At 37.3% G+C, this 19833-nt stretch overlaps 1 protein-coding gene across 2 annotated transcripts; it reads right to left on the bottom strand.

Moving 5' to 3' along the window:
- Nucleotides 1-914: 914 nt before the first annotated feature.
- On the bottom strand, nt 915-19833 carry LOC121322211 (integral membrane protein GPR155-like). Of its 2 annotated transcripts, none has more exons than XM_041261823.1 (15): nt 18690-19421; nt 14475-14874; nt 13565-13730; nt 12456-12611; nt 11690-11773; nt 11348-11468; nt 9751-9835; nt 9570-9660; nt 8718-8931; nt 6163-6270; nt 5574-5704; nt 4523-4618; nt 4354-4418; nt 3639-3776; nt 915-2851 (listed from the first exon to the last, which is right to left on the bottom strand). In XM_041261823.1, the coding sequence occupies exons 1-15, from the start codon at nt 19111-19113 to the stop codon at nt 2641-2643; spliced, it is 2490 nt and encodes an 829-aa protein (XP_041117757.1). In that variant the 5' UTR covers nt 19114-19421; the 3' UTR covers nt 915-2640. The 2 variants fall into 2 exon arrangements, with proteins under 2 accessions (XP_041117757.1, XP_041117758.1); XM_041261824.1 differs by having other exon boundaries at nt 2829-2904; nt 18690-19833.

Genomic DNA, 19833 nt, shown 5'->3' with positions numbered 1-19833 from the left:
TTATTCATAATCAATCCAACATGAATTGTTTCAAAGTGCACCAAATCTTAATCCAACATGCAGGAATCCCAAACTTGCTTTTATTCCAAATTAACCCAACATGAAAGGTTCTAAAGTTTTTTCTTTCTTTAATCAATTTTGCTTTGTCGCATGGTTGCTGAGCAAGCCAAAACAGTGTTTTTTGATAACATATATTCACGACAGAGCTATGCCTGGGTTACTCCTTTTTTCAAACTATCAATATAGTTTCCAGCTTTTCTACATGTGATCAAATCATGCCAGCAATGTACTTTAACAATGAACAGATGGTGAATAACTTAGAATACTGATTATTTTCTTATTTTTTAAGTCTGATTGCCTTTGGTTGACAGTAGAAGTATTTCCACTATAAAATGGTGGGTGGACTAAAATGTTTAAGACAAAAATTGAGATTTGTCACTAAGTGTCAAATAGGTTTATATACTATATATGAAAGCTTATTTATTTTTTCTAGTAAACAGTTCCAAACTTAAGAGCTCTGAATATTCACTTTTTCTTGTCTGAGATTAATGCTGGGATTCAAATTATAATTTTTTTTGCAACCTCATTTTCAGAGGAAGATTGTATTTTTTTTTTTTTTTTTTTTTTTTTTTGCAGAATCACTTTTCAATATTAACTTCTTCAAATATTTTTCCATCATTAAATTTCAGAATAAAATTAGAAGTACTGATTTTTTTTTCTTTAAAAAAAAATGTATACAAACAGAAGAATTCACTGCAGAACAATTTATTTTTAAAGGTGGTTTTTAATAAAATAATTTAGAATTGAAACATGCAGGGTACTGGTATCTGGAGTTTAGCGACACTGGAAGGTTACTTACAAGCAAAATTAAACATTCTGTTTTTGACATACAAGTTATTTGATTAATGGAAAAAAAAAAAAAAAAAAAAAAAAAAAAAAAAGTGGGTGTGTGGGTGTGTTTCACCCAATTGTGAAAAGCATACAGATTTCACCCTTTAACTAGAGGTCCTTGTTAATCTGGAAGCAGGTCATACACCTAAATGACTTGCTGCCAGTATAATCTCACAAGTTTCGTCTCTTACTCTTCTGCATTTTGTGTAGCACTGCGATTCACTTCTGAACCTGATGTTCACACCAACGAGTCCACTTAATATTACCAACATAACAAAATAAATCACGAAGTCTTCAAGGGAATAACCACACTATTACTGCCTATGATACAGAATGCTACAGTACTATATATTTGCCCCTTCTCTCTCATAACAAAAGCTGTATAGAACATTGCACAACTCATGTTATACAGTACAATATTTACTGTAAGAAAATATATTTAAACTTTTTTTTAAACAGCAGTTCATCTGCTTGTGTGTGCAGGAGTTGCATTGGTTAGCGTTTTTTTCAAAATCATTTCTTAAATATATCATCACACCATCAGTGCTATGAATTATTCAAATATGAAAGTACAAATTGATTGTTCATTTAAATGTTTTCGGCCCTACTACCTACCAGATAATACAGAAGATTTCAACACTATAGCTTGAACTGTTCACTTTCATGACTTGAAGCAGATGCAAATACTGATTGCAGGGGACTATCCTTGCAGCTCAATAAAATTGTCAATAAATAGTGGGCAGTAGGAAATATGTCTCTCTGTAAAAGGTGACAATGTCCACAAATATTACTTAAAACTGAACTGTTAAAAGTACAGAGTAGAAGCTTGGAATTCAGCGTAAATCTTGCATTGAAAAGCCAGTTACACGAGTATGACTGTAAAGTTTGTTCACATTCCCTCTAATCTGACAGAGACACCAATGTCTTATTAAGACACTGAACAAGCACTAAACATTGATGTAGCACATGCTTCAGCAAGCGATTTCTAATCAGTTTTGAACCAGGATAACATCTCTGCAAAAAGCAACGTACAGTTTCAAGTATATTAACAGTTGCACCACATCATGCAACTTGACAAAAGTGTACAAGTATTTCGCATCTTGGCAATATCTGCAAATTAGTTAAAAGTGAAATCTACAAATACTTAATATTTGAAACATTCAGATGAAGATCCTTATAGATGCAGTCAGTTTTATTATCTTACTGTAGGTCCAGTAACAGTGAATACTCACCAGATGGCATACAGCATGGACAAAATATCTCTTAGAACAGTATTAATGGCCAAACAATGTTACTAGTGCACATCATTTTTTAGTTAATAAGGATTCATTTGTGTTCTTTGTGAATTCACAATAGTTTAAGCTGTCAAATTCCACCATACTGGGAATAATGTAACAGAATATTTAAGAGTTTTTTTTTTTTTTTTTTTTTTTTTTTTTAATAACTCAAATTATGAACATTTATGACAGATTTATGTTTCACACATAGGCGTTTTTAAAAAGTAAACAGATTTTAGTGGTTCTACATGGTTTACAAGTAGTCCACTAACAAAAAGTTAAGCCTATGGACTGCCTTTTTATTTATCTTGGCTCTGATATTTTGCTTCAGAAAGATGTATTAACAGAAGTTAGGCAACAGATCAGAGGTTAGTCTATGCTGATCCAAATATGTGTGTCTTTCCAAGAGAAGAAATGCAATGATGATTTTGAGCAGAGACCCTCATGCTGTCATAGTGATACAGTACTACGATCACACTCGGCTCCTTTGCTTTATGAAGCGATAGTACAAGCTCTCATCACGAAATTCATATTCCTCAGTAAGGTGCTGCAGAACACCTCCTTGCAACAGCTGCTCCCCATACTCCACAGCCTCTCCACGATCATGCGCCAGACCCACACGGATCAGCCAGTCCACCAGATCACAGCCACAGAATATGCCAGCAGCGGTCTTTATGCCACACCTGTGTATCAAAGGAATGATTCACCCACTTGGCCTGTTAAACTGTCACCTGTACTGTTAGGCAGGAGAGAGAGGACAGTCAAAACAGCAAGAAGAGTTGCTGAATGAAGCAAAAGATTAGCATGCTTCAAAATTGTATTTTTCTTTCACTTCAGGGATTCAGAATGTTTCACCTTACAGTTGTATTTAGTACCAGGTCCAGAACGTACTTGTCCTCTTTGGATTGTAATAGGCATGCAAAGCTTGACACACGGCAAGTACATTTACATGGGAGTGGATATATATTCCAGAAATATATCTATCAAGAAATAATACTGGTACTTAAGATCATTTGTTAAAATACTTCATTTTAAAAGTTACATTTTAAAATAAAGATTAATTAAAACTCTAAAATCAGTAATACAGATGTACCCTGAAACAGTGGCAGAAACATTCTCTAAAGTGGAAAGACAATTAGACAATTGTCTGTCCAGCTTTGCACATACAGAACACAAAACAACAACAAGCACTTCGCAAGTTAATGTCTGTGCAGGATTGTGTAATTTTAGAGCATACTGTACCAATCAAAATTATTTTGAATTGTTATCCTTTCGTGAAGAAACATAACCATGCAGTAAAAACTACATTTTTGGTTTAAAATGGAAAGCACAATTATAAATTAGTACCCGTTTATCATTAGTTTATTAGTTTTTACAGTCTTAAGTAAAGAATAGGATTTTTTTTTTTTTTCAGACCACCCAGTTGTAAAAATAAAACTGATGACTGATCACAGAGGATTAGTGATGTACCTTCTCTCCTGCACAATATCCTTGACACACTGATCTTTGTGGTAGATGACAAACTGTCTGCAGGTCATTATGATCTCCTCAGGCACTTCAAACTCTGGCTCTTCTACCTTGTCTTTGCCTCTCCACAGGTGTGCAAGTCTTGCAACCAAAAAAAAAAAAAAAAAAAAAAAGAAAAAGAAAAAGAAAAAAGCACAAACTTTATTAATAAATTTACACATTTACCATTTTGTGAATTTTGTAAAAACTGTTCTAGGCATTTTTTTTTTTAGTACTGCATTTTAAACATAGCATTGGTCTTCCTGCCTGTTATGGTAAAATGTTCATCCACAACTTCAAAATGCTCGAAAAAGTAAAACTATAAGGTGGTCCACACTACCAAAATGTTGGTCTACTTAGTTTCTTTTGGTAAATTGTTCCAATAAGGACTAGATAAGTGCGACGAGTGATGCATCGTGATGTCTATCTGCCTATAAATCTGCTTCCACTGGTGATTCACTGTTACAGAAACGGCTGACTCCTGCCAATAAGCTGTGGTAGGTAATAAGGAACTTTAACTACTTGTTCAAACAAATCTGATTCTTTTGCAGTGGTTAAGTAGGGAACTCACACTGATATGTCATGATGGAAGAATTACATTAACAATTATGCTTTGACAATACTGGTTTGCTTTTCTTTAGTAACACCTTTATGGCAGTGCATTGCAGTAATTTCTTACCTCTTTTTGAATGGCAGGATGATCAAATGTTTATCTAGCCCAAAAATACCAAAGGAGATAAAGCCCTGGATAAAGAGAATACAGAATCATATGTTTGGAGGCATTTGATACAAATGTAAAATACACCAGCAATAGTTCCGCAGAGCTAAATGATGATAACAGCTACTACCTGAGCATAATTAAAGATGACACAGAAGAACTGAAGCTCCACATAAAGCCGCCCTGGTTCTTGATTAAAGAGCCACCACAGGCAACTAGATAGGTTCTGAAACACAAAGATCATTCAGCTCTGAAGCAAAATATAAACTGTATAAGGCAAAGCACAACTACCGTGACCAAGTTATATGTTTATTCATCCCTTTATTTAGTTCTGGTCACCTTGCTACAAAAAGGATATTGTTGCTCTAGAAAAAGTGCAAAGAAGAGCGACCTGAATTATTCCGGGTTTAAAAGGCATGTCATATGCAGACAGGCTAAAAGAATTGAATCTATTCAGTCTTGAAGAAAGAAGACTACGCGGCGACCTAATTCAGCATTCAAAATTCTAAAAGGTACTGACAATGTCGACCCGAGGGACTTTTTTGACCTAAAAAAAGAAACAAGGACTGGAATCAACTCCCCAGTAATGTTGTTGAAGCTGACACCCTGGGATCCTTCAAGAAGCTGCTTGATGAGATTCTGGGATCAATAAGATACTGCCAACCAAACGAGCAAGATGGGCCGAATGGCCTCCTTGTTTGTAAACGTTCTTATGTTCTTAAAAAAAGTATGATAATCTACAGCAGCCCCTTTCAGCTGCATGTTATGCTACTCTGTCAGAAACCAGTATGTGGAATGAAAAAGACATTTTCTTACAGATTATGGGATTTATAACCGGTCATCACTAAATACATAAATGCTAACTTGATGGCAACATTATACATAAGAATATTACACGCATCCTTTTATACATTTTTGGAGAATCTTTGCGTGTTACATAGAGGTTGTGTGTAATAGTAATATATGGAGTTCCTTTTTTCTATGGAGGTCAGTCATTCTGTTATTGCTCAGTGAAGTTAAATACGAGGTATAAAGGGTGTGCGACCTACAAGGGTGTAACCCAAGATAACTTAATCATATGGTTCTACATGAGGTGCACATTCTGCACGCTGTGCAAAGTAAAAACACAGGGTGCGTGTTAAAACTGCAGTAACAACTGTCTTTAAACAGCACCAACTCACAGCGAACAGGCCAACAATTAGGAGAAGGCAGAGCAGCACGTGTCTGGCCAGCTGTCTGTCGGTGGTGTGCAGCAGATGCTCTTCCTGCGACAGCATGCAGATCTGAGGCTCACAGTGACTGACACACTCGACTGCTCAAACCAAGCAGACAAAACACAGGTTATTCACAAGTTCCGTTTACATTTTACTGCCTTTGTGACAGTGAAATGTTCTCTGTTGCAGGACATCTGTAAATATATCCTATCCAATATATCCTAAATTGGACTGCCATTTGAGCCTGGACACATTTATAAAAGGAGGAGCTGGGAGACAGCTTCAAACTGGGACTCAAAAGAGTAGTTGCCTATGCTGTCCGTCTCATCAAAATATCTTTAATGTGGCTGTTTTGTTGTTATTTCTGACCCAGTTTTTAAAGTCCAGAACTTTATAGTTTGTTTACAATTTGTAAAATTAAAAAAAGTGTTCAGCTATCCAGCCTGCTGCTTGCCTATACCATTGGCTAACCTGTAACATGCCATATAGCCTTGTTGTCCCACACACAAAGCAGTAGAGTAGCCTGAGATTTTAAAAATATTTATGTCCGTGTTACCTGTCTGTACAGCTGGAGTCACATTCATATGGGCATCAACAATCATGTCAGGCATGGTCTGTGCAGAGCAGCTCACCTCACCGTTTACTCTCTCACAGGCACAGCAATCTGACATAGGAAACACTGGGATTAGCTTCCTTTCATTTCATAGAATTCTGTTAAAGTAGGAGGGATCCTTTAAACAAGACATTTATAATCTCAGCAAAACTTACATTCGAAACCTAGTCTCCAGGTAGTATACAGATCAATGTTTATCAGCCCTTAGTCAGCAGCAATAATAGGGCTCACATGAAAAGTGGAAAGGGGTGCAAATGTACCCCACATACATACAAGCAGTTAATTTATAATCTAAAGCCAAAAAAAACCATAAAACTTTTATATTAAACAATTTATTAAATATTTTGCAGTGCTAAGCATTTTGTTAAATGTCGTGTACATATACGCTTCAAAAAAAGAACGAATTGCAGATATTTTTTCTTCAATCTCTTAAAAATTGCAACAAAATTTGATCAAAAGAATTGTAAACAAGTTTATTTAAACAAGTTGTCACATTGTCAGGATCAAAAAAGTATGATGTACGCCAAAACGCGTGAATATCCCAAAATTAACACTGTTTGCTTAAGATTTGCAATATTCACATGCACACGCAACATGCAGAGATGTGGCTACAAAAGTGGAGGGTTCTCAGCTTGCATGTCTTATTGGTGTTTGCTGTAGACACATATGAAGTTATGCCTAGACTTAGAGGCTCAATGGAATAATGCTATTGGACATTTGGAAGCCGCAAATTTCAGTCTGCCATGGCATGGCGTCTGAATGTTTCCCAGAGCACTATAGGACGACTTTGGCACCGATACCAGCAACGTGGAACAACATTTGACCGCCCAAGATCTGGTAGACCACATGTGGCTACGGCAGCCCAGGACAGACTTATACACCTACATCACTTATGTGACAGGTTCACCACTGCAACCTCTACAACATCTGCAGTATCAGGAATGCATAGAATGTCAGAAACCGCCTATGGGAGGCAGGTATCCGAGCAAGGCGACCACTTATAGTGATTCTTATCCCGCAAATTCGTCGACTATGAACTTCAGAGGTGTCATAATCACAGAGTATGGCCAATACAGAGATGTAGAAATGTAGTGTTCAGTGATGAATCCAGATTTATGCTTTGACGTGCAGATGGAAGAGACCGGGTATACAGGCGACGTCATGAACGTTTTGCGGGCAACTGTGTGCGACAGGTTAACAGATTTGGTGGTGGGAGTGTCATGGTGTGGGCGGCAATCTCAGACACTGGCAGAACCAACCTTGTTCTTGTTCAAAGGAAGCTGACAGCTCACAGCTATTGTCATGAGATCATGCGGCTTCATGTGATCCCATTCATGAACCATCGTAACATAATTTTCCAGCATGACAATGCACGACCGCACACAGCCCGGGCCACCACAGCTTTCCTCACAGAACAATGTTCAAGTGCTTCCCTGGCCATCTCGATCACCAGACCTGAACCCCATTGAGCATTTGTGGGATGAGCTTGATTATCCTGTGTGACAACATCACCCTCAGCTACAGACATTACAGGACTTTTCCAGGCACTTGAGCAAAAGTGGGTTGCCATTCCCCGGCATGTTATCCAGGCTCTGATTCGATCCATGGGCAGGAGATGTCAGGCTGTCATCGATGCCAATGGTGGTCTTTGTTTGACCTTTGAAAGTGACTTTATTGAACGTCTTAATGATTTCTGTACAGATTAAAGTTCTTTGGAATTGTCTATTTTACTATACAAACTGCCATACTAATGCTATAAAAAGTACATTCAAAACACCTATGCGTTTCTTTTTATATATAAACAAAAGTGCCACATTGTGCTCTAAGGAAGACCTGCGGGCGAAACGTGTAAGCCATTATTATGTTTACCGTGGTTTTAAGTATGTTTAAATAAAGACTATTCCTTTTATTGACAATTCCTTGGGGCTTTGGACTTAATTGAAACAGCAGTTGCTGTCTAAATTTCTCCTTCGATGGGATTTCTCATTGGAGGAGACTTCTATTTATTTATTTATTTTATATATATGTATTTTATATGTGCTTCAATATGAAGTCTCATTGTGCATAAAAAGCAGCTTAAGTGTCAAAAAAAGAAAAAAAATACTTGCAAACAATCATTTTAGAAGTCATACACCATTTACATCTCCCTCACAACTCTCAACAACTTATTCTGCTTTGAGGCAGGAGCTGTGGTTGTGGTCTGTGAAATATTTCTATTGTCTGTAACCTTCAGAAGGCAGAAAGGGGAGCAAATGTATCCCAAAAATGTACCATGCACACTTTGAAGGATTAGACCCCTTTTATGCGGTTGGTATCAAAATAAAGGTAAACAAAAAGATCTTCAAAAAGTTATGTTCATTTTAAACACTATGGCGTGTATTTGCATCACTAGTCGATGACGAACGGTTAAAAATGCCATTTATCATTTAATCACTGTTCCTCTAATGATCAACCATGGTTTATTGAGCCTACATGTAAAAGCAGAATTGAGAATGTACCTCTGTTATTAATCACTTCTGTATCTGGTGATGGCAGATCAGACAAGGTCTGCTTTTCCTGGTTGTTCTGAGGCCTCAGGTCCTCGGATGTGCCCGAGAATGATGTCGGATCCAGTAGCTGATAGTTTGTCTCTCGCCTGCTGCGACCGAGACCCATGAGTGATACACCAGCCATCAATATACTGCATGAAAGGACCACTGAAGTGCTGATAATCTATTACAAAAACTCAGAAGTCAGACTCAGTGTACTTCAAATATAATGTGTCACACATGGATTAGTTTTAAATGACAGGAACATACTGATTCCACACACAGTAATCACATTTTAAACTTTTGATTTACATAATGACTTCAGTTAAGATAATTTCATAGTCTGACTGTCTATGAAAAAAATTGTTATATCAAGCTTAAACTACAGCTCTGAAATATATACAGTACAATATAGTAAAAGGCATAACACTGAAAATAAAAAGGTGATCAACCACAAACATTTTTCTTTAACTAAATCCCTTTAGTTGCCAATCAACTGTTGGGGAAAGCCCCTTAAATCTAGACAAATACTAGTTAGAATGTACTTTTATTATGCTTACAGTAGCACAATGTATTCTCAGATTAGATAAACTTTAAACACTGGGAGCATCTATGTTGAAAAATAAATGTCCTTGATGCGCCTCTTCTGCAATATTTAACTGCTACTACTCTGAAAAGTATTTATATAAAAGATTAACACTTAAACTGCTGGCACTGCTTAGGAGAACATTCAACAGCAGATATTGTTAAACTGATAACATTTTTACAACTCAGTTATCAAGATCTTTAAAAATCACATGAACACTGCTTTTAGTCTCTTACCTGATCTTTTCCATAAAAGAAAGCTGAATCAAAGGGTTCATCCATCTTCTGTCCAGCCATCAAAAGGATTCCCACAACAAATGCTGGAATTCTGTTGAGATTAGAGGCCAAGCAAACTGAATATAACAGTTTAAGCTGTGTCTTAAAAATAAATCAATGGGGTCAAGTATACATCACTTACCCCCATCCTGCAATTATGAAAATGTCAGCTCGAAGCTTTGGTTCATCATCCTTTTTCAACAGCAGTAAAGAAAGTGCTATAAGGCCTACAAATAGAGGAATAATGACAAGTAAAATTCTTCTCAAAATATTATCTTAAAGGCATTTTAAAAGCAAACCCTGTTTCTTATTGTAAATGGAAAATATGGTAACTTTTATACTGGCCTTATCAGTCCCAAAGGTAAAGTTTACTGATGACTTAACAAAAACCATGTCACACGTCTGAGTGCAGAAACAGTAATGTTTACTGGAAGCTAAAGTACTACAATTCAAGGTCTGATGTGAACTTGGGGAAAAAAAAATCACACATGAAAGCATGCCTTTGTGAATGACTGTGGGCACTCTCACAATATAGTGCCCACCATCATCTACAGCAGTGTGCAGGGAAAATAAAACTGATAAACAATATTATTGATGTGAAATATATGTTTATTGGTATAGCTCAGAAAATAATAATTTTTAAATGGACAGAGTTGCAAGAGAATGAAAACTGAGCCCGAACAATAAATTCAAATTTAGTTTTATAACTTAACGCACCCCCTTGTAATGACATCATTTATGACCCCTCCTCACTACTTCCTTTGTAACACAGACTGATCAACACACATTCCTTTTGAGATTCACCCACCCCCACTAGCAAGCAGAGCACCCCTTTTCACATTCCTCAGCTCAAATACCACATCCAACTTCTCAGTTTGTTTGTTTTTCAGTTTCACATTAAAACAAAAATAATTAGTTCTAGCATTTAAAACCCTGGTCCCAGGAACCCTGAGTCTTCTGGTTTTCATTCCAACTGAGCTCTCAATTACTTAACTAGTCCTTTTATAAAATTGTTCTCTGCTCATAAAGAGTTGTCAAGTTACTTATAAAATGTTAATGCCAACTTGAAATCTGCAACTGTTCAAGAACTGAAAACAAGTAAAAAGATCTAATTAAGCTAATTATCACTTCAGTTAAGGGTCTAGTTAAATAAATGAGAACTTGGAACGAAAACCAGCACACACAGTGGGTCCCCAGGACCAGGGTTGAAAAGCACTGCTAGAGTGCCGACTCTCAACCAGTGGGTGGGGCGTGGCAAACTTAATAATACAGTAATTATTGTAATAATACAATTATAATAATTAAGGCAGGCCATGATTAAAAAAAGAAAAAAAAAAACCCTGACCTAGAGCGTGCTTACAGGTTCATAAAAGTGCCTGATCTGCCTTTGATAGCAAAGACATTCAGAAGTCAGTACTGTGAAAACATGCTAATCTGCTTTTCGAATAGTATATATCCTAATGTCCATGCACTTTTTAACCAAATTCACTCACGCAAATCCCAAGGTATATCCTTCTATCAGGTCTCAATAACATGAAATAGAGTACAATATTGTGAACAAGAGTCAAAATGTGTTTCATCTGGTCGCTGGAGACATTCATACAACAATTTGAACAGGCGTCAATATAGCCTGTTAACCTAAGGCTGATGTAGGGTTATAAAAAATAATATTTAGCTTAAATATTGTTACATTTAAATAAACAACATGATTATGATTTATAAAGATGAGCGTAACATACCTGTCCATAAGTAAGTACTGTAAAGTGAGCTGTAGAGTATAATGAAAGTCAGAACCTGACCAATAAGGTTGTTTTGTCTTATGATAAAGTTCCACAAAATCATTCCAAGGCAGGTAAGAAACTGAAAAAAATAGTAGTAATAACAAAAAGTTTTAGTTATCTATGTGTATGTAGCCAGAATCTGTAGAGAGAATTTAGAAAGAGGAGATGCACCGTAACACAAGTACTGATCCCTACCAGTTTCCAGGTCAGACATTAGGAATGGGTTAAGAAAATAATATAACACATAATATTTAACACACACACAAAATAAATAAATAAAAAAATAATAATCATACTGACCTGTGCCAGAAACAGGTTTATAGTAAACAAATGCGGAAGCCTCTTAAACTTCTTGCTGAGAAACAGGACGGTCACAGACCAAATCTGCAGGACGAAGAGTCTTTTGTTACCGAAGTATGGCATTACAATTCTGTTTTTAACAGAAATTGCATAACAAATTGAATTCTAAATTCTAGGATAGTGTTCCATAGACAACCAGGTAACAGTTTCATGAAAAAATAGGTAACCTACAGTTACACTGTATACTGATCTGGATTATTTCAATTCCAGCATTGTAAAAGCTGGAGCTTGCGATCTAGGAGCTCAATTCCGAATCATCGTTTGAGGTCTGCAGGGTTCAATACCTGATTCACTAAAATGCTGACAATGAAATTCATTTAAACCTGCAAGTGGTTCTGAATTGGCATCCGGCAGAATGGGTTACTGCTGACTAATCTGGACCATACAAAACTAGACTTACACCCTCAAGAGCTAAAGAATACTAATATATTTGGAGGAGTGCAACATTACACAGTAAAACACAAAACAGTGAAGCCCTGAGAATTTCCACTTTGTGCTCAAGTCACAGGAGATACAAAAAAGTAATCTCAAAATGTACATCTTTTGTGTAATCCAACAGTATCAGAAATATTCTATTCTTATATGAGACTGTCAGTCAATCTAATGTTTAGAAGTCTTGCAAAGACGTCACATTATAAAACACCTACAACATTAGCTAGTTACAGCTCTGAAGTAAAATAGTTCAAAACTAGCTGAAAATACTTACCAAAGCAACTAAACCGATGATGCTTATGTCAAAACTGACATTCTGGAGAGCAGATACTAATGGCTTTGGATCCATCCACGGAATAGTCAATAACCAAGCAGAAGCGTACATAATTGGAGCAGAAACAAATGTGCCTATTACCATTCCTGAGGTAACCTAAAATACAAGTATGCAGATTAGTAAAAAACAATTGTCTTATCATATTGGATTCTAATGCATGTAAAGTCCTGGTTTAATATTTGCATTAATGTCTACTGTATACTGCTTCTATTTATATGTAACATGCTGTGAAATTCCTGTATAAGTTGATACATTAGAGAAGGTCTGTGATGGACAGCGAATTAATATGAATCAAGAATCTCCCTCTTGATCTGTGAGAGCATTGTACAACAGGAACTGCGTGCCTCGTACTGAACGGTTGGGCAGTTCATTCCATGGTCAGTCAGAAGCCAGCCATTCAGGAAGGGGGCAGCGTCCCGGTACCAGGAGTCATTGCCCTAGTATGGTGAGCGCAGTTTCATTCATGAATTGGAGGAGATGTGATTGAACTAGCTATCGGAGGGGCGGGGCTTAGGGTACTTTAGGGGGATGTGACGTCGTAATCAGTTCCTTTGTTGTGGTTAATGGGAGGAAACAAGGACTGTGAAATTGTGAGTTAGGTGTTTTGTTTTTTAGTAACTGTGTACATTTGTCTTTGCCAGACGGCTAACACAAATCCAGGAGCTGACGCTTCAAGCCAGCAATAAACCCGGACTTCACTGCAACAGTCAAACAAGCAAGCATCACTGTTTCAAGCACTGTACCTGCACCTAGAGCACTCACTGTCCGGAGACGTTTCTGTATCTTTGTTGTGTGTCTGTGTTTTGTATTATTATTTCGGGACTGCAACCCCTTGGTTTATATGCTGGCAATACCCATAGTTGGGTAGACCCAGCATTATTACTTAAACAGTCAAGGAGACAATTACAAGAAAAATAAAATAACTTGAACTGTGAACTTTGTGTTGTCATTGTCCGGAGCGCCTGCATCACCACTACACCAACACACTGCCACCCACACTTTCACAGGGTCATACTATCTTACTATTAGTACTGTTAAGAAGCACTTACGACTTCCAATTCCATATTGTACTGGCTTGCATATATTGCTACACTGGGTGCAGTAGGGAAGACTCCATAGAGAAATGCATAATTAGAAAGGCCAGTGCGGTTCACTAAACTGCTGCTCCTGTCCAGCAATTCAACCATTTCTCTGCAGATTAGTGGCATCACCAGCCTGTGAAGAAAGACACATCACATTTTATGACAAGCACTGGTTTCAGCTAGGTGAAGAAAAAAAATAGAACATCCACCCGTTATCATTAACTGCTTAATCCTTTACAGAGTCGCGGTGAGCCGGAGACTGAGCCTAACTCAGCAGACACAGGGCGCAAGGTTGGACGCTAGTCCATCGCAGGGCACCACACACACAGGGCAATTTAGATAGAGTGATCAATCAACTTGAACAGCATGTCATTGGACTGTGGGAGGAGTAACCAGAGAAAACCCACGCGAACACAGGGAGAACATGCAAACTCCGCACAGACAGACCCCTAGGCTGGAATCGAAACTAACCACCACGCCACCGTGCCGCCCTACTTGAACTAAGCTTAAAAAACTGAAGTGAAAGTCTGGTATTCCCGGCAAGCTTTCGTTTGTTAATTTGATTGCTGTAATACAGTAGTTAAAAAAAACAACTGCTGTCCAGAATCCAGAAATAATATAGTAAAAAGGACAAAAAGCCTTCTGTGTTAACCACCAGCTTCATAGGTTGTTCAAAATGTGCTGGTACTTTAAATTAAATGTGCTGCTATTAAACTTAACTTAAATGTAACTAATCTATATGCAACATTTATACAACTGGTTATTGTCTGTATAAAGACAAAAACATGGTCCTGTACAAAATAAATTATTTGAAACATTTGTACAGCCATATAGTTCAGTGACTTAATGCGTTAATACTTACAACCACTGTACTTACAACTTAGCTGTGATGAGAAGGATAAGTGCCACAAACGTGGATTTTGTGAGTTTCCTGAGTTGTCCAACCATCGTAAGGCCAAGGTAGAACAAGGCAGATCCACCAAAGGAGTTAGCCAAACCATCCAAGAACTGCTCTATAACCATTGGGATCTTCTGGCCGAGGATGAAGTGAGAGGCAATGCCAATAATGACCATGAAAACAATGGGGTTTTTGAGAACCTGAAGTAACACCACACCAAATATTTTCACTTTGTTCTGCTGGGGGTTTTTGGTTACTTTCCACTTCTGGATCTCACAGAACACAAACCCAATTGGGTTTAGGATCATAAGAGACACTGGAGCCACCAGGTAAATGTACTGAAGGTAATCTGGATATGTGTTTTTATACAGAGCTTCAACTGAAAAACAAATGAAAAGAAAGTTAATTAGATATTTTTTGGGGAACACACACACTGCATAAGCTGACTGTGCCAACTAGCACTCTACATGTACATATTGTGAATCGACAATCGTTCTTTTTTTGTGTACATTCTTGCATTACATTTACTGCCACAACACTTCTGTATGTTAAATTAGAGAACTGTAGACTACAGCTTAGCATCAAATATGATTCCAATATCTCTGTTTGTACGATACAAAAAACAAAAAGTATCAATTCAAAAGAGTCAATTTTTATTTTAAATCGCCAGGTTTTTTCATATATCAATCTAAAAAAGGACTATGTAAAGCTTCATAGTTAAACCTTAAAGGATTAATGCTGTCATTTTATGCTTCATCGTGGCCTCTTATCAACCACTTACAGTGTATTACTCTGACAAAGGCACAAGCTAAAACACTTGTTTACCTGACTTGGGAGTAGAGCTGATCAACCTATAACTCACTGGGATATGCAACAGCTGGATTGTTAAAGAGCGTTTACAATACCAGGGAATCCACCTACAGTACATTGTATGGATAAACCACTTATAACTCACTGGGATATGCAACAGCTGGATTGTTAAAGAGCGTTTACAATACCAGGGAATCCACCTACAGTACATTGTATGGATAAACCACTTATTTTTAGACGTAATCCTGGGAGAACCACAGGTGTCTGATGCATAGATAGAAATCAACTATTTAGTTTTATATTAGCTGCACCGTAAACAAAGGTAATACTTGAGCTCAAAGTTAACCTCAGCCATGCAGCAATTGACGTGGGAGACGTTACCAAGTGCGGCAATGCCCCTCAAAATGTATGTCTCTTCATGGCCATTGTGGCCTCAGCACCCTTTCATGTTCAGCAACTAGACATGCCTGCATTAGGAACTGTTTGGATCCAAAAAATACCATGACTATGTGGTTACGCTGCACCAATTCCATACACAACACTTCAATATTTATAAATGTGCTATGATGTGACCAAACATGCGAGTACATTAGCTTAAGATAAAACGTTACATTACCAGAAGAAAAAACATAACATGTGCCATTTACAAAATGCACTGAAAACTTGAGAACATTATTCTAATGAAGGGCAGAAATGCAGCAAAAAGAAAAAAACAAGTGAAAAGGTTACTGTATCAAGCTGAAAAAAGTTCTCTTTGTGAACTCAAATAAACTCAGGACTCCACTGCACTGCACAAATGAGCTGCAGCAAGCTATTTCCCATAAGACTGGACACAATTAAGGGTGCAGTCACCAATTCTACACACTTGTATCTCAAAATATAAAAATGCAGAGTTCACTGCAGTCATCAGCTGCATAGATTATCTATTCAACAGAATGAGGGAACAAACATGTAAGTACTAACATAAGTTACTGTTTTTGTATGACTTTGGTGACTTAACAAGCTGTTGCATTTCAAGCACTTGAATATGGTAGCAACCAACTTGCTTTTAAAGTAGAACTTAACAATTGGAGTTGGAGGGATAAAGTTAGTCTGGAGCTCTGTCTAGGTTGCAGGTTGACAATAAAACAGCATATTCTTAATAAATAAATAGTTACTATTACGTTAAAATGTGTTGGTTCTTTTTGTGGCCAATACAGTAATCCGTAGTGTATCCGCCCATCACATATCCTCCCTAACCGTTTATCCGCCATGATCAAGAACCTGGGTTGGATATCGAAGAGTGAGTAAGCAAGTCGAAATTGCCAACAGCCAAGAACAGAGAAGATTAGTTCAGAGACTGTAGATCCCATCAAAGTTTCCATACACTACCATTGCTGGTAGTATCACGCAAGCTGTTCAGTGTGTTGATATGTAAATAAATCTTGATACACCCCACAGGCGAACAGCTTCGACCTCTGTCTCGATCACCTGCCTATCACTCAACAGCGAGTGCACACACCCACATGGCAGGAGGCTACCCTGTCCTGTCACAAGCACCAATATCTCCAAAAGAATCTCCAATTATTTTACCCCTGATATTATTATTATTATTATTATTGTTATTATTATTATTATTATTATTAACAATAATAATAATAATAATTTCTCCTTCACAGTGACAATTTCCCACACAGCTCAGGGACCCGAGGTTCAGTAAGCGTCCTCCGATCCCATGGGATAATCTGTGTCTTTTAACAACCAGGAAGTCAAGAGCGGATGTCCACAGGCTACCAGCCTCTGGAGGACAAAGACCCCCCGGCATATCTCCACCCCAAGCTCACTCAGCACCTGGCCTGTAAGACCGAAGACCGGCTGCACCGCACAATCAGGATTCGAACTCGTGATTTCTGGTTGACTTTCCCTGCACACTGCGCGGCAGTGCTTTTACAAGGGGAGCCATTCGGGGACCCACCCTGTATCTTTTTAAACAAGGGATCTGGAGAAGCTCCATAAAAGCTGAATTTCAAAGCAATAATTGTGTGAATATAGTAATTGTTACAGCTGTGTATAATGGTATTTAAAACAGGATTCATTTAGACGACTTTTTACATATCCACCCTTACTCTGGCCCCACCGCAGTCGGACATGCAACGGACTACTGTAATTAGCTTTATACATGAATCCTAAACAACATTACACAACATACTACACTTGACTTAAGTTTAGTGGCCTTGGCGCCCAGTACAAATGAAGGCCATTTTAGCCTTGCCCTTTTTGTTGCCAATTTACAGCCCTGTAATTCCATGGCTTTTGTTTAGTGTTTTGTATCCAGTTGAAAGCATTTCAGCAGCAGGACAGACTTGATGCCAGTTCATGTTTTTTCAGCTGTGTTTTCACAATCAATGCCAATATTTACACAAAATACCAAGAAAAAATACCACACAAGATCAGGGTTTCATTTCAGACAAAATCTGTTAACGCTGCATGACTTTCTCAATTTCTTTGACACATTCAGGATTTATTATTGACTCCATCTGTTTGGAAAAATAAGAACATCGTTCCACCAATTGGAATAGTTTTGGTAAAAATATTCCAAAGTTCGGGCCTGTACAGGATCTCTGTATGCTGTGAAATTCTGTATATTTCCTCCTAAACAATTAGAATGTAGTCCATCATAAAAAACATAATTTATATCAGCTTTCTATATTGATGAAACAGGATAATGGTAAAATCGTTACCACAAACAAAGTTAATTTTGTTCAGCACTTCCCTGCTCAGATTTAACAACAAGCAGCTGTTCCTGAAAAGCAGAACTGATAGAAGTTTTCAACCACAGAAAGCTCCATGTAGGTTTTGTGATTTAAAATAACCACTAAGCTCAACACTAGATTCTAGGGGTACCTGCAACTGTACTGTACAATTTAGTCAGTTGAGGATTACAACAAATACTGTATTTTAGAGAACTGAGTATATATTTTGGAGTATATGAAATGTTTTAACAATAGAAAAATCTAATGATTTAAATGAAATAGTTTAAAAACTAAGAACATAATATTTTAACCTACAAAATGAAAGGCCAGAATCAAAAGGCTTCATCGTATGCTGTGAACAGCTGCTACATGATTCTTGACAGTTCAGATAGGTAATAATCTGACTACAGTATACTGGTCACACGTTGCCATACAAAGTTTGTAAGTCACCCTGGATAATAAATAAATAATAACTCTGCTAATAAATAAATAAATAAATTAATGAATAATAATAGTACTGGGATGAAAATTAAATATCCTTGTTTACAAGTTTGTACTTTGGAACACATTAACAAAATATGAGAGGGGATATAATTAAGCAGATTGTGTAATCACAGAATTTAAGTCTCTTTTCTAAAAGGAATGTACTTACCAATAGGGTATCCCAAAGCAAAGTCATTGCTTTGGGTAGCAAAAATGGAGTAGAGTCCTGCCTTGCTGAATCTGCTCTCAGGACTTGCAACCAACAGTGTCAAAACACAGACAATAATGAACACAGCAACTTTGGCAATGAGAATACTCCAAAGGAAAGACCAGACGACATTGGCAAAGTTGAGTAGCACCATGTTCTTGAACAGCAAAGCTGGGAGTGCAAATTTTGAGACAAAGTTACCCAGACCTTTGGCCTGCGAGGGTGTTATGATATTCGCTCTCCCAGCAATGTATCCACAAAGGATAATCCCAAAGCATTCCAAGAGAGCTGGGAAGAGATTATCAATGGACATGGATGGATTTGCATTCATTGTGGAATTATTTGACAGGTTCAGTCCATATCTGAAAGGATAAGAGTCTGACATGGTTACGGTCGTCAAGGAGTTCTTAGTGCCAGTGAATCAATGAGAAGTCTTCCTCTCCTGCTGGCATCAGTTAAAGATGGTCATTGAAGTCCTAGAACAAAATAATAATCATTAAAAAAAACATCTAAAAGACATTACATAGGCATAGCAGTTGATTTACACAAGCTGTACAGACCTATCAAGTTCAAGCATGGTTTAGGCATTACATATAAAGGCTGACTGTATCCTTCGTGGAAACATCCCCACTTTAACACTGCTTGAAGCTATGAAACATGGCATTTATTTCCAGTATACTGTTACAATCATTACAATACATTAAATACCAAGTCAAGCCCTCATTCTTTATCGTTTTTAACCATCACTCAAACAAACAGAGTAGTCCTTCCATTGCTGTGAAGATAATCTAGTTAGTAATCATTCTTTGAAAAGAAAAAAGGTTCTGGAAATTCCCTTAGCATACCGAGAAACCATACTTGCGTCCATCTATATCTGTTCAAAGTATAAAAAAAACAGAAATGACATTAGTAGTGTCTTCTCAAAAACTAGTAAGCGGTAAAATGGTCTTGGCAATCACATGACTGAGTTTAAAAAACAGTGGGTTTCAATTATAGCACTGCTCACATTACTGGGTCATTATTTCACAATCAAATTGTGTCTTAAAGCCAATACACATCTTTTATTTGTAATTCCAGTTTCACTTTATATCACAGAATAAAATCC

This window comes from Polyodon spathula, chromosome 10 (assembly GCF_017654505.1).
Source record: "Polyodon spathula isolate WHYD16114869_AA chromosome 10, ASM1765450v1, whole genome shotgun sequence".
In the NCBI taxonomy this organism is placed as follows: domain Eukaryota; kingdom Metazoa; phylum Chordata; class Actinopteri; order Acipenseriformes; family Polyodontidae; genus Polyodon; species Polyodon spathula.
Note: the sequence above shows the minus strand (reverse complement) of the source record. Positions and strands in the feature narration are given on the sequence as shown.